The sequence below is a fragment of the Antedon bifida genome, chromosome 7, assembly GCF_963402885.1.
Source record: "Antedon bifida chromosome 7, ecAntBifi1.1, whole genome shotgun sequence".
Classification (NCBI taxonomy): Eukaryota; Metazoa; Echinodermata; class Crinoidea; order Comatulida; family Antedonidae; genus Antedon; species Antedon bifida.
Window position 1 is genome coordinate 8,254,394 of NC_136232.1, and position 14,696 is coordinate 8,269,089.

General features: G+C 31.9%; 2 protein-coding genes across 2 annotated transcripts; both read left to right on the plus strand.

Annotated features, from left to right (window-relative positions):
• Positions 1 to 27: 27 nt before the first annotated feature.
• LOC144849047 (uncharacterized) lies at positions 28 to 8,424 on the plus strand. Its single transcript, XM_078706008.1, has 8 exons — positions 28 to 117; positions 154 to 176; positions 514 to 671; positions 2,996 to 3,146; positions 4,193 to 4,363; positions 4,676 to 4,848; positions 6,170 to 6,258; positions 7,277 to 8,424. The coding sequence occupies exons 3-8, from the start codon at positions 531 to 533 to the stop codon at positions 7,797 to 7,799; spliced, it is 1,248 nt and encodes a 415-aa protein (XP_078562134.1). The 5' UTR covers positions 28 to 117; positions 154 to 176; positions 514 to 530; the 3' UTR covers positions 7,800 to 8,424.
• Positions 8,425 to 8,751: 327 nt separating this feature from the next.
• On the plus strand, positions 8,752 to 13,988 carry LOC144848436 (uncharacterized). Its single transcript, XM_078705169.1, has 7 exons — positions 8,752 to 8,757; positions 8,844 to 8,923; positions 10,908 to 11,067; positions 11,179 to 11,838; positions 12,223 to 12,398; positions 12,696 to 12,781; positions 13,532 to 13,988. Exons 3-7 carry the CDS (start codon positions 10,914 to 10,916, stop codon positions 13,707 to 13,709), a joined length of 1,254 nt encoding a protein of 417 aa, XP_078561295.1. The 5' UTR covers positions 8,752 to 8,757; positions 8,844 to 8,923; positions 10,908 to 10,913; the 3' UTR covers positions 13,710 to 13,988.
• Positions 13,989 to 14,696: the final 708 nt, after the last annotated feature.

Sequence of the window (14,696 nt, forward strand, 5' to 3'; positions counted from 1 at the left end):
GTACCAAGTTCAGTTCACACACAACACCATCATTAAAACGTAAACAGCGCGGTGATGACGGGCTCAATTTTGCACGGGTGTTGCTTTTTTATTACAATAAAATTGCAATATTAGTGGTTAATTAATTCTTCGATTGTTGATGTATTGCTTTGATAAAATATGGGGTTTATCAAGTGGTGAGTAAACATTAATTTATGTTATAATATACAAGAGTATGTTTTGTTTAGCTAGGCCTAGGCTATACTAGACCTCAGACAAACGGATCTCCAGACAAACATGCTCAGTTTAGGACTAGGTAGGTAGGTACTCGCTGTAAATGAAGGTGGTATACATTTTTAAATTGGTTTCAATTTACTAAGAGTATATTCGGGCCTCTTTTTAGATAGTGAAAGTAAAAGATATTCCTACATTTCATTAAAATAATTTTTTTTTAAAATTATAATATTTTAGGCTAGGCCTAGCCCATTTTTATTAACGTTTTATTAAAGGATTTGTCTAAATTTGTTTGTTCAGATACTGACGATTAAATTATGGAAGATATACCGATAGATGAATTAAGCCCACTGGCTATGCAAGAATTGTCAAAACACCTTGACAGGGCAGAGTGTGAAGAAAAAACATGGCGTGAATTTGCTGGTTATGCCTATGGTGCCACCTTTGACAACATTCTGGTAAATAAAATAATTATATATTATTTAGAAATTACTGATGTTTTTACTGGATGGAAGAATTCAAATTCACAGTATCTTATAAATGTAATCAGTAACACAATGTATTTCATGAAATAAAATGACAAAAAAATTTAACATTTAAAGTCTAGCTTCAATGCTCCAACTTTTTTTAATTCTCTTCCTTTAGATATCCGACTTGCTTCATCTTACTGTTCCTTCAAATTTTTGCTGAAGAACCATCTTTTGTTTTGCTTCCTTTTTCCTATCTTTTCTTCTGAGATGGCCAATTTAAGTTAATTCATTTAATTTTTTATTCTAATTTTTTTGTATTTTATTTTATTTTTATAAATTTTTAATTATTATATATATTATATTAATCCAAAGGCAAATTACTGAAAAAATGACAATGCTGTTGGTATCAGTGGCTGGATCTCAATGGAGATACAAAAAAAAAAGGGAAAAGCTAAATCAATAACGATAAAGTAAAACAGCCAGAAAAGTTAGCAGAGCTAAAAAATATATTATATTTATTATTATTATTTATTTTTATTTAATTTTTGTTACATGTTTATGTCTCGTCATGTTGTATTTTTGTGAGGGTCCCTAATGATCAGCTTCAGCTGGATGGACCACCCTCATAAAATATTGTTAAAATAAATAAATTGAAGCGATTTTATAAATTAAAACAAAAATAATGAATTTGACTTTTTATGAAATCAAATTTGTCAGTTAAATTTGGTTGAGTAATTTGTCATACAAATTTATTATTCAATGTTCAATTCGTAGAAAAGTCCAATAGATAATTGCTTTAAATACCACAATACTTAGTCACTTCCCAAATGACAGCAATACACTATTGATAAGTGTGTAATATAACAATATAAAAATTCAGTTTGTACTGTAATAGTAGTACATTACCTTCAATAATTTTTATTTTGCTTTTTAATAAATAGTTTGTAACTTAACTTATTGAAATGATATATTTATTTAATGAAAATGAAATTCCAACTAAAATTGGCCTTTTGGCTAAAATTAATAGAAAAGTTTGTATTCAAAATTAAATCTTTTGTTGCGAAATTGGTTGAACACTAATTCTAAAAAATCATCTTTTATGTGAAGTATGTTTTCTTTAATATACATACAGATATTAGAAACATACAGTAGATAACATACCCAGTACAGGTAGTTGGAAAACAGTTTTTATTTATTTTACGGAAAACAACTTGATTTATCAACCATGAATTACACTAACCATGATTCTTGCACTTACAAAAATAGAATTTATGAAGTTGAACTTTGAACCAACAAACAAAAGCTAACAGACAAACCATGCATTAGTATTCATGAGACTTTGTATGCATTCAATCAACGGGAACTGAAAAATCAAAGATTTCCGTTGTATAAACAATTCCGGATTTAAAGGAAGAATTTAATTGTCTATCTGCAACTAGCTGATAATAAGTCTTAATTTATCTGACAATTATGTAGTAAATCTGTCATTAAATTCTGTCTACATGTTACCTGTATGCATTTCTCTGCTTTAAAAGCATACAGAGTTCATTAACAGTATTTCTCAATTTAAAAGCCTTTACAACTGAAACGCAGTATTTTCAGTGAGTGCAACATACAATTCAAGTTATTTTACCTTACCTTAAAGATATATTGTCCCCCTAAAAAAATATGTTTTTAAATTTTTTTGTTGAATATGTTATTTTAATGTCACATAATAGTTATTCACTCTCACAAAAAATTGGGTCTGAAAAAAATTTATTTACCTGAGAAAAATGTAATTTAAAGCAAAAAATGGTCAAATTGTCTGGAAGACAATGAGTTTTTGGGTAATTTAACTGTTAATTTTGTCTTTTTATAGGTGAAATAATTTTTCCCCCCCCCCGTTTTTTTTCTTATGGAAGTGAACAACTTCATTAAAACTGCAAAATGGCCTATTCAAAGTCCGATTTTAAAAATCTTTATTTTTCATGATTTTGGGGGACAATACATCTTTAATGTATCCTAGAAAATTGTTCACAGATCCAGGAACAAGGGAGTGCTAATACTGTAATATTAATACTCTGTAAAAAATAGATATCAAAAAGTAGTTCATAATCTCATTTTAGCTGTGAAAAAATGGGATTTCAAATAAGAATAAAACCAAAGTGAATGAATGCAAGGACGACCCATAAAATCGACAAGTCAGATTATTTCCAATGGGGTCCATTGTTAATAGTAGAGTAAACTAACCAAGTCACCAAATTGTCTAGTTATCATTCTGGTGAATTGTTGAAGATTTGAACCATAACCACAAAAACATTTATTTTTTTTAGGAGATTGAAAGTAAACCGTCTTCACCGACCTTGATTGTGTTTGATAAATGGCTTGATTTTCATTCTGATATAACAACTGGTCATCTTGTTAAAATTCTGAAGAAAATTGGATGCGATCGTGCAATTCGTGGACTTGAAAGATTATATCAAGGTAAAAAAATTACGCTAATCATGTCAATATGTCTACAAAAGAAGCTGCAGGAATCAGGCTCGCAACCCAAATCAGGCTAACCAAGAAACGGATTGAGCTGGTTGAAAACGGCTTGTTGTGTGTTTTTATACACTAATTCTGTATCAAGTTCTGGACCTACAGCTAAAATCATTAGTTACATATTGTCTTTTATGTGAAGAAAATATCACAATTTTCCTTTATCCTATGTTTCTTTATCCTATGTTTCAATATTAATCAGTAAACAACTACTGTATTAAGTATGTAGCAAGTTTCAAACTTGAATTTTTTTTTTTATGGAAAGTGCTTATTGATCTCCAATTATACTTTATATATAGCTGTACTGTACATTTTAAATTTACTTCCGTTTTTTGATACTGTACTGTATATACTTTTGCTTCCTCATTCAGTCAGTAAATACTGAAATCTGACACTTTATTATGCCAATAATTTTAGCTATGTAACAAATAAAAATGTTAACAGCACAACTACAGGTGGTGTTTAGGTTTCATATGATTGAAGTTATTCTTTTTATCACCAAATGTACATTTTGTGACATTCTTAATGTTGTTTTAAGCTATGTTATAACGATCAAAAGGAAAGTTATTAAGTAAAAAAAACATAACAATTTGTAAGTAGCTAGGTCAATATGAAATAAGGAGAGTGAAATGTCAAGATGTATATTGTGCATGCCTGTTTTTGTTTTTTTTGTTGTTGCATAATTCATAATATTTTTCTAAGCGTAAATCTGTATACCGCATCTGTAGTTTTGAGGAAATAGAAACCAGTTTTTATACTATGGCCTTGGAATTTACAATAGTACTAGTATTTTTTATTTACTTTAAAAACATACCTATATACCAAATAGACTACTGACTACAGAGTGGAATGAACCCTTCACTTTAGGATTAGAAAGCATGTGCCAAGCTAAAGTTCCACTAGGTTACTGACTAGTACATTATGTACAGTTGCATGTTATTATGACATGTACAGTAATACAGTATTTAAATTTTATTTTTTAAATGTAGAAAAACAGTTGGGTGCGCCGAGTAAGAATGCTATCACTCCGTCAACCTCAACTTGTTCTTCACCAATCACATCATTGTATTCTTCGGGTCAATCCTCTCAACCAATCACACCATCATCAAACTCGTATTCACCATCGACAAGTCTAAGCAGTTATTCCAGCATATATCAATGTAAGTAATATTACACAAATTTATTAATAATATGCTATACTGAGATGTACATATACCTATTTCTCACCCAAACAGTAGTGTAACGGCTATGAGCTCTCATTAAACCCAGGGGCCAGAGCTTAAGGGCCCCAGAGCATGATTAGTCCAATGCAACTACACAATGATGGAGGGCCCTTAGGAGTGCTAAACCAGGAGCCTTTTCCCACTGCGTTACGTCCCTACACTCGCTTGAGTGATAAAAGAACACCTGATAAGTAAATGGAACAGTTGTAACTGGACATAAATTAACATTTGTTTATCTTCTTTCATTAGATCCGACAATCTTATTGTCATACTCCAGTTCAATGTTGCATGATCGTCGGATAAACGATTTTGCTGCTTGTCTTCATATCAACAGTGGTTACAGAGTTCAAATCGACCAAAATAAAGCATCGGCTTGGAATGTGAATGCAAAACAAGCACAGTTGTACGAAAAGTTTAAAGATGTGAGTAATAATCTGCTGAGCTCTTATAATATAGTATCACCCTACAGAGGTTAAATTTTAAAAAAAAAATGATTTTAAAGCTCTGTCTACACTATCAAACTAGTTTGACCAAAAAAAGTGTGATGTGTCATCATCACATTTTATGTCACAAAGTTTGATAGTGTAGACAAGGCATAAGTCAATGATTTTGCTTAGTAAGTTTTGAAAATAAATCAAATTTTGACTGTGTATTTTTTTTTATGAAGAGGTTCATTCCTATGAAAAACAAATTTTTTTGTTTTTACATTTTTGTGGACAACAGAAAACCAATTTTTCGTTCAAATAGCAATTATTTAACACAAGCTTTTTCTTATACTAAATTAATTCTCAAAATATTCGTTAAAGTCCAAATCAAGTACCCCAAATATTATATTAGTATTTGACATGATGTACCACAAGTGTTTGTTACATTTATTTGGTATGTAAATAAATACAGGAAGTTCTATATTTTGTCAATAAATATTGAATCATTTTACTGTATATGCATTATTTGGATTCCATAGAATCAATGCATAAAAGGATTCAACTTTCATTGGGGGTCATCCACAAAAACATTTTTTAGGATCCTCTACAGATTTACAATAAGGGATCATCTCAATTTCTTTTGAATAACTACATAATGAATTCACCATACTACATTGAAAACCTATTGTATAAAATAATCCTGAAATATGGATTGTTGTTGATATGATCAACATCCTCAATCAGGGTTAGACATAATCCAATATTATTTCCTGTAGAATGACATCCTCCTTGTACTACTGTATAATTCTAAAGGTGTGTTGTGCCCAAATATGGTAGTGATGTGCTCAAATATGGTAGTGATGTGACATCATCATGTCCATATATGGCCATATCATATTTTTTTGTCACATAAAGTTTGATAGTGTAGACAGAGCTTTAGTAGTTCACCGACATTATTGAAAAATAAAAGTACATTACACTGGCTAAACAAAGCAGTTTTATTAAATATTTTAGCATGAATGAAATGGTAAATATAACAAATTTCAACACAAATATAAAACTACTACCTACCCACCACCCCCCGTCGCCCCTCCCCCCCCCCCTTCCCGCCACAAACAATTAATGGTACTATTATCAATAGAAAAAACAATTGTTAAAAATATACTACATTAATACAAGCTTATCATATCATAAGTGTACAGTATAGTTCCTAATCAAAGGCACAGTAGTGTAATGGTCAATATACCATTCTCCCACTTCCCACTTATATAAATATGTTATCAATAAATGAGATGTTATATTTATTTTGATTTTCCAGGCCGCTTTTGTTATCTGTTTAATCGACGAAGAATACGTAAAGGAAGCACAAGGAATGAAACCAAGTTCAGAATTGCACACAAATACAAGGTAATTTTGGTAATTAGTTTTGGGACTGTGAGATAGCGGGATGATTGTGACGATTAGACCAACTAACCAAATAATGTATTTAACTTTAGTGATAAAGGCTAGCGAGATAGTGAATGGATGAAAGGATTATTGATATGATATGGTAAATCATAAACGAATCTACTTATAATGGTACGTCAAGAGAGTGTCATGACGTGAATGACGGCACGTGTCACAGAACGAGAATTGGAATTTAATGATTACAGTTAATGATTGAGCACAGACAATGTGTTGGACTTTGACTTAACCAAACTTAAATGATGAAATATTTGTTTTATTTTTTGAGTGTGCCTTTTGTCACGTTCCATCCATTTTAATTACCTATAAATGTTCAGATATTACAGACAGATTCATTAGGTAGTTGAATCTATACAAATAGTTATTAATGTTAACAGCAGCAATAAAGGAATTAAATTGGGCTATAAAAATACATTATCATTTATTACATTATGTTTAAAATAAGTAGTAGTTGTACACAAATTAGAAGTGGTGTTGTAGTGCTTACCAATATTTAACTATACACGTACCTTGAATACATAGACATTTATTGAACACTCCCTATCAGACAATGGTATATTCCATGAAGCCTGCCCCTAAATGGTACTATAGTACTATACCACCAATCATTTCTTTTCGAGATTTGGTAGATGTCTCGGAAGGTAAGCTAGGCACAAAATAGACTGTTTAACACTTTATGGTAACAATTTATCTATCTCCTACTCTGGCCACTTTCATTTGATATTTAATAAAAGAAAATTATATATTATATATTGCACTGATGAAGGGCTAGTGTGCCCGAAAGCTCTGCTAACTTTTCTGGCTGTTTACTTTATCGTTTTGATTTAGCTTTTCGCTTTTTTTTTTTGTATCTCCATTGAGATCCAGCCACTGATACCCACAGCATTGTCATTTTTTTCAGTATTTGCCTTTGGATTTATATATATATATATATATATGTATTATATTTTCTATATTACAGGTTCATTAATGAACTTATGGCAAAGGAATTTGCTGAGTCGAGCAACGTAAACTCACGTTTTCTTCCATATCTACTTGATGCGAGAATGTCAAAAGTGTTCCCGCTTTATTTGGACAATCCTCCTCTGGGACCTTATGAACACTTTCAGGGAGTATTAGCCAAAGAATTGGAAAAGCTGCAGAAGTTGCAATTGGAAAAATTGCAGCTCGAGAATCACATGAGACTGAGAGAATTGAGAATAGAAGAATCGCGTCAACTAAACATTAACAATGCGCACATTGACAATGTCCATGTTGATGACGCTGTTCGTTCAGGCTCAGATTCAAGTTCTCAACCACTTTCTATAATGAGGAAAAACCGTAACTACACACCCGAAACGGAGCACAGCAATAATGTTGCACATATCAGGACAAAATTGAAAAAGAATCGAAACTTTGGCAAATTACGGAAATTTATTGGAAATAAACCAAAACCGTGCAAGGCAACAGATACACCGTTAATAGTATACCAGAAAAAACGCTGATTCTTATTCGGTGTAAAATAATAAAGTGCTGATTTTTACAATTGATGGGGGATTACATCATTGAGATATCAAATGCATTTATTTCAACATTTTGAAGTAGAGAGGAGGTTGAGCAGAATATCTGGCCTATTCTCTCACGTCCTTGTTCCTGTTTTTGTAATGATTCCTGCATAAATATTAAACAATGAATAAGATATACTGTAAATTATGAAATTGATCACTGTACTACAGACTAACTTATTTTGCTGGTACATATTATGAAAATTATGTATTTTTATATTTCCCTGAAAAAGAAATACTATGGTGAGGTGACAACAACCAATTATTCTCATAAAAGCAACTTCTAGTAAAAAAAAAACCATATATTTAAACTCCATGGTGTTTTGTTTAAACTAACATACAGGCACTAGATCATGACCTCCACCGTTAAATTGAAATATGTGAGTTATGAATCATGATAAACTGTAAATATTGAAATTGAAAAAAAAACACAAATCATATCCTAATCTAACTGAAATGTATTATTGTATTATTTGTAATATATTGTCAATTTTAATAGTCACAACTACAATTACAAGTAATGATTTGTAGGGAGTTATGATTGGAAATTCATTAAACTTTAAAAAGGTATTGAAATGTCTATTAGATTGTTGCATTTTGTGTATGCTGTTGAAAGTATAAAGTTGAAAACCAAATATTGTTTTTACATAATAATAGTATAGCTTATAATAGTATACGTATAGCTTCTATCATCCGGAACAAAGGATTTGGTTTCCGTCATTGACTGTTTGTCAAATGATATATACAGTTGATAACACTAGTGCAATGGCCCTGGGTGCATACAATATTCTGCTATTTTCGTCTTGGAATTTCCAAAGGACAGATTTGTCATTTCCAATGCCTGGATGGTGCGACGCCTCCATTTTAGTTTAGTTTCACTTTGGACGTTTGTATGAAGGTAAGTTTATTGAATTTGATTGTGAAGTTATTCAAAATAAACCTCTTTATGTAAATGTGCTTAGTTAGATATTGTTTGCTTTATAGGATTCACAGGCTACAGGCAAACAGCTCAGTTTGACATTGCTACAAATTTCAAAACAGAATTACTACATTACAAACGCAAGGTAGTCATGACTTGCTGTAATTCTATATATTTACATATTTATATAAATCCAAAGGCAAATTAGTGAAAAAATGAAAATGCTGTGGGTATCAGTGGCTGGATCTCGATGGAGATACAAAAACAAAAAAAAAGCGAAAAGCTAAATCAAAACGATACAGTAAAACAGCCAGAAAAGTTAGCAGAGCTTTCGGGCAACACTAGCCCTTCATCAGTGCAAGTTATATGTAAACATCAGTCGCAGAATAAATTCTAAACCGCCTGGTGATATACTTAAATTAATTAATTAAATTTGAAACAATAAAGTGAGGAAATCTGTGACCATGAGAAAAAGGCACCAAAACCGAGATTCGAACCTGGAACCTTCCAATTGATATGCAGATCCTAACCATTAGACCACTGGGGCTTTCATGGTATTGTTCAAATTAGATTGGATAGTGACTCTTTAACACTCTCCACATGTTATGGTGGAACAGCACTAGTCAATTGTATGCACGCGCACCAGAGATCAAATTGTTACGCCCTCATCTTTCAGTATTTTATTCACTAATTCTAAATTAATAAATCTGATATCATCATCATCATAATTATATCAACCGCAGTCGACCATCTTCATCAATCAGATATCAGCATAGCTAGATTTCCAAGTTTTGCGGTCCTCCATGTATAATAAAATCAAGAGAATCAATTTTTATATATTATTATATATTTTATTTTGGTAGTTTGGTATGTTGCTACAGTATTTTGAAATGTTGGGAGTGATGGTGGAGCCAGGGCTTAACAGTTATATACTGAACTTAATCTTTTACATATTATTTTATCTATGGCATGCATAAGTTACTTTCTTTTCTTCCCTCCTACATTCATTTGCAGAATTGAAAATATATTTATTCATAATCACGATAAAACGTTTTCCGTTTTGGCCTAAATCAGTATATATCAATTTATTTGTTGTATTTTAATATAATTGAAAGATTATTTTGAATATAAATTATAGTGGCCATCATAAAATAACCATTTTGTTATGTAAGGATTACAGAAGTACCAATGTCTTTGTTACATTTACCATGCTTTCAGTAGTGAAATACACTAAAACCACAAGATAACCTTTTGTATCTACAATAAAATGATTTGCATATGAATCCTTTATTACCAGAAAAATGACAAGTCACAGTAATTGAAACAGTTTTGTATTATCAATTGTGGCTAGTCAGGCATAAATTTCAGCCTATTTAATGTATTTTAAACTTCGCAAACAAACTTGGAATTAATTACTAATTCCTCTATGATATTTTTGTTACTGTTTGTCTGTTACTTCTTCTGAAGACACCTGGCCGTCATTTCTGGATACTTAATATCAGTTGACTTCACTGCTGGTGTACACGAGATCTACGTTTATACCCTGCTATAAACTTATTATTATGTAGTTTTATTGATCTTATCGATCAAATAAATTGAAAATCTATTTAGTAGCATATTGGATCTTGGACTATCACCTACATACAGTGGCGTAACAGCTATGAGCGCTCACTGGCTAAACCCCGGGGCCCAGAGAAAAAACGGGCATTAAAATATGTCGAAAAGGCGTTGGTTAGCTACTGCCTACATACAGTATTCTCCACATTCATAAAATAGAAATACCTGTAATATGAATTTCAATACTGTACATAATAATGTATTACTATAACGATTAGTTCAGTAACTTTTGTGTACACAGTAGGCCTACCTATTCACAAAACAAAAATTAAAGAGCAAATGTTTTGTCAAACTGAAAAAAAAACTGAATGGAATGAGAACATGATTGATGAATGAAGAAGTGATTGATTAATTGATTGATGAAGGAATGACATTTAGCCATGAAAAGAAAAAACCTGACAATATTTGTTTATTAACTTTACACGTTGAACTTTGTACTATTACAGAAATATGTATAAGTGTACTGATATATATTCTTTAGTGTGATCATATAAAACTGTGCACTGTTTCAGAGTGCAATGGCTTTTGCTAATGGTTGGAGCAGTGGTGAAGGTACTGGTCATTGGCAATATATGAGAGAAGAGGTTGCATCTCATGGTGATTTAGAGTACCAATATTCTGGTCTAGGACTTCGTTCAAATCCCTCTGCTGAGCAATTAAATTTGCCTGACGGTATGTTTCTATTTAATATATTTTTTTCAATATTTGTATGGTATTTTATGTTATCATTTTAAACTTTGTAATATAAAGTAATAAATAATAATAATATAATAATTACTGTAGTTGTAGATAATGGTAGGATACCAGTCGAAACATCAGACATTGAATCTGTTCCTGGAAGCTTGTCAAGTAGGGGGTATCAAAGGGGCAACGCAGAACTAGACAGCAGATTCTACGGAAGGTCTCTACAAGAAAGTCCGAATAGTCCTCCGCCTCTTGATGAATACCGGCATCATCATATACAGTCATTCTGCCCAAATTGCAGAGGGGTTTTAAATAATGCCTATTTACCAGAAGACAACCTAGCATTTCAAAGAAACCAACGAGTAGTCAACCACCTGTCATCAGTTGCTAACTCTCAACCTGGATACTTTCAAAGAGGATATAGAACGAAGAGGCAGAGCAGGTTTCGTACAAGACAAGGGTTAAACACGGCAGCATCAAACCGAACATCCTCGACAGTAAGCGACCTAGAAGAAAATACAGAAAGCATAACACCTTGCAGCAGTTGCTCGATACTGTCCTCAAAATGTTCCAGTGTCATGTCTCTCCACCAAGACTCTCTGCTGCCCACTGATGCAGTAGGCTTAGTGTCAGGTTTGTCATATAGGCTGACTGATAATGAACATAGTTATACACAATCAGAGAAGGAGAACAACAATTGTGAAGTTCCAAGGTACATCTCCACGTCATCTAGACAACGATCTAGCAAGTCCAAAAAGTGTAAGTTACTTTTGAAATTTAATTATACTGGCTAGGGACGGATACAGGATTTTTTTCAGGGTAGCTACCATCGCTACACAAGGATGAAAAGAGGTTGAGTGTTCATTTAGCCTACTCCTGGATCCTCCAATAGTGTTACTGTCAATAATGTTTATGTAACAATCTATGGAGGCCTTATATAGTCTACTATGGTAGCTGAATTATATTAGTTCTGAAAAGAACTGTTGAGTTACTTGACGTTTCGATCAATATGCTTTGATCGTCCTCCTGGGTGCAAAATTTATTTTAACATAAACCTAAAACAGTAGCTGAATTAAACAAATATTATATAATCCATTTAGACACACATTATTGAATAATTCTCATGGTTTTTTTAAATTGCAGTTGACTGTTTAATAACCTTTGCATCAGATGCTATACACCAGATTAAAACTGCTGCAAACTACATGAAAGCACGTGGTTACAAGGTGATGACAGACATACCCTCACCCAACATTGAACGTCATCAAGCAGTCGGCGAGAAGGAAGTTATGAGAAAACTGACAAGAGTTTTTCGCAAGGTACTTAAAAAGTTGTTTGAAAATGAAATAAATATATCATTAACAGACACATTTTAAGTACATTTAAGTGTTGACATTTATATACAAGATGGTAGATGGTTCAAAAGTGCAATACTAGATGGTAAACTAAGTTACTATAAGGTGTTGACCTAAAAAGTTTAATTTAATGTGGTAGATGGTAAACTAAGTAACCATTTAAGATTAAGTTTCTAGTCTATGAAAACAGAAAAATGAAATACAGCATCATTAGGTCTAATTCAAATTATTTACTAAATAATTATATATGTCTTGTTTTAGTGTTCATACTTGCTGTGTTATTTGTCAAAAGAATACATTAAAGAAGTAACTGAGAGCAAGGCAGAAAACAAACACTTGCATATAAGGTATGGAAACACTGAATATTTCTTTATTGTAGTTGCTCAATGGTCAGCTATGAGCGCTCACTGGCTAAACCCACCAATGCAACTACCAGGCGTTAGTGGGCCTCCAATGAGTGCTTGGCGCCACCCGCCTCCCCTCCCCAGCATTGCGCCTGTTCATTCTTTAGAAAGTTAATCTATGAGTAACCGGATTTTCAGCCTTAATTCAGTAGGAATGAAAAAGAATATGAGAAACATGGTTTACCACACACTTGTTTATAAATACTCTTACAATGTTAAACTATTAATTTAGTAGTAGCAATATACTTGCATTTTTTAAATGGCAGGGAAGTGATCCAAGTATATAAATCCAATTATCCTCCCTCCCAACAAGATCGAATCCTATGGCCACAAGTAAAGTGGTAAATAAATTCCATAAATAAAATACATCAGGCTCTGAGCAACTGGTGACAAATAAAGGAGGTCCTTTCTCCATGGCTGCCTCACTGTTAATGAGCAGAACAAAAGACAACCAAGCCCACTGTGTGTTATTTACCACCTGTTAATATGCAAATTAGGTCACTTGAAATAGTGTGACCCATCAACAAAACTAAAACTAAATTAAAAAAACTTTTGACCATTTTTCAGATGGCATTTTTATTGTTACAAATAAATTCATTTTAATTTTATTTCTTCTTTGTCTTTTTTTGCCAGTTTTATAGATGGCATTTAAAAAAAAAAATTCACTTTAAATTTGTTTCTTTTTTTTCTTAGGGTTTTTGCAGATCTTATGGAAGATGAATTCAAAAGGAATGGTAAAACAAACAAAAGATTTCTTCCAATTTATTCAGACAAGAATTCTAAATTGAACAATTTGCCAGGCTATTTAATAAGCTATCCAAAATATCCACAATACATCTATCAAGAGTTATTTGGTGAAGCTTTAACCTGAAGTGAGATTGACAGGAATACTCAGTAGTTACTATGTTTACTGCAGTACATGTCTATAAAGTACAATGTTTACTGCAGTACATGTCTATAAAGTACTATGTTTACTGCAGTACATGTCTATAAAGTACTATGTTTACTGCAGTACATATCTATAAAGTACTATGTACATACTATGTTACTGCAGCACATATCTATAAAGTACTATGTACATACTATGTTACTGCAGCACATATCTATAAAGTCCTATGTACATACTATGTTACTGCAGCACATATCTATAAAGTACTATGTACATACTATGTTACTGCAGCACATATCTATAAAGTACTATGTACATACTATGTTACTGCAGTACATATCTATAAAGTACTATGTACATACTATGTTACTGCAGCACATATCTATAAAGTACTATGTACATACTATGTTACTGCAGTACATATCTATAAACTACTATGTACATACTATGTTACTGCAGCACATATCTATAAAGTACTATGTACATACTATGTTACTGCAGCACATATCTATAAAGTACTATGTACATACTATGTTACTGCAGCACATATCTATAAAATACTATGTACATACTTGTTACTGCAGCACATATCTATAAAGTACTATGTACATACTATGTTACTGCATCACATATCTGTAAAGTACTATGTACATACTATGTTACTGCAATACATATCTATAAAGTACTATGTACATACTATGTTACTGCAGCACATATCTATAAAGTACTATGTACATACTATGTTACTGCAGTACATGTCTAAAGTACTGTGGTATTTTTCCTTACAACTGAAGAGTCTGAACTAATAACAGTATATAAAAACAAAGTATTATTTTTTACAGTATAATTAGTTGGCAAAAGCCTAAGTCAAACATTGGACTGATATAAAATTGTGACAACTACTTGACCATGTGGGTTATTATCATAACCTTTGACCCTAAAATAATCTGAAGATTATGCATACATGTT

Bases quoted from the DNA above. Each gene is read 5' to 3' on its own strand.
- LOC144849047 (XM_078706008.1), top strand. From the start codon at position 531: ATGGAAGATATACCGATAGATGAATTAAGCCCACTGGCTATGCAAGAA. The intron at 4,364-4,675 runs GTAAGTAATATT...TTCTTTCATTAG, and splicing joins TTATTCCAGCATATATCAAT to ATCCGACAATCTTATTGTCA. The intron at 6,259-7,276 runs GTAATTTTGGTA...TCTATATTACAG, and splicing joins GAATTGCACACAAATACAAG to GTTCATTAATGAACTTATGG.
- LOC144848436 (XM_078705169.1), top strand. From the start codon at position 10,914: ATGGCTTTTGCTAATGGTTGGAGCAGTGGTGAAGGTACTGGTCATTGG. The intron at 11,839-12,222 runs GTAAGTTACTTT...TTTAAATTGCAG, and splicing joins ATCTAGCAAGTCCAAAAAGT to TTGACTGTTTAATAACCTTT. The intron at 12,782-13,531 runs GTATGGAAACAC...TTTTTTTCTTAG, and splicing joins AACAAACACTTGCATATAAG to GGTTTTTGCAGATCTTATGG.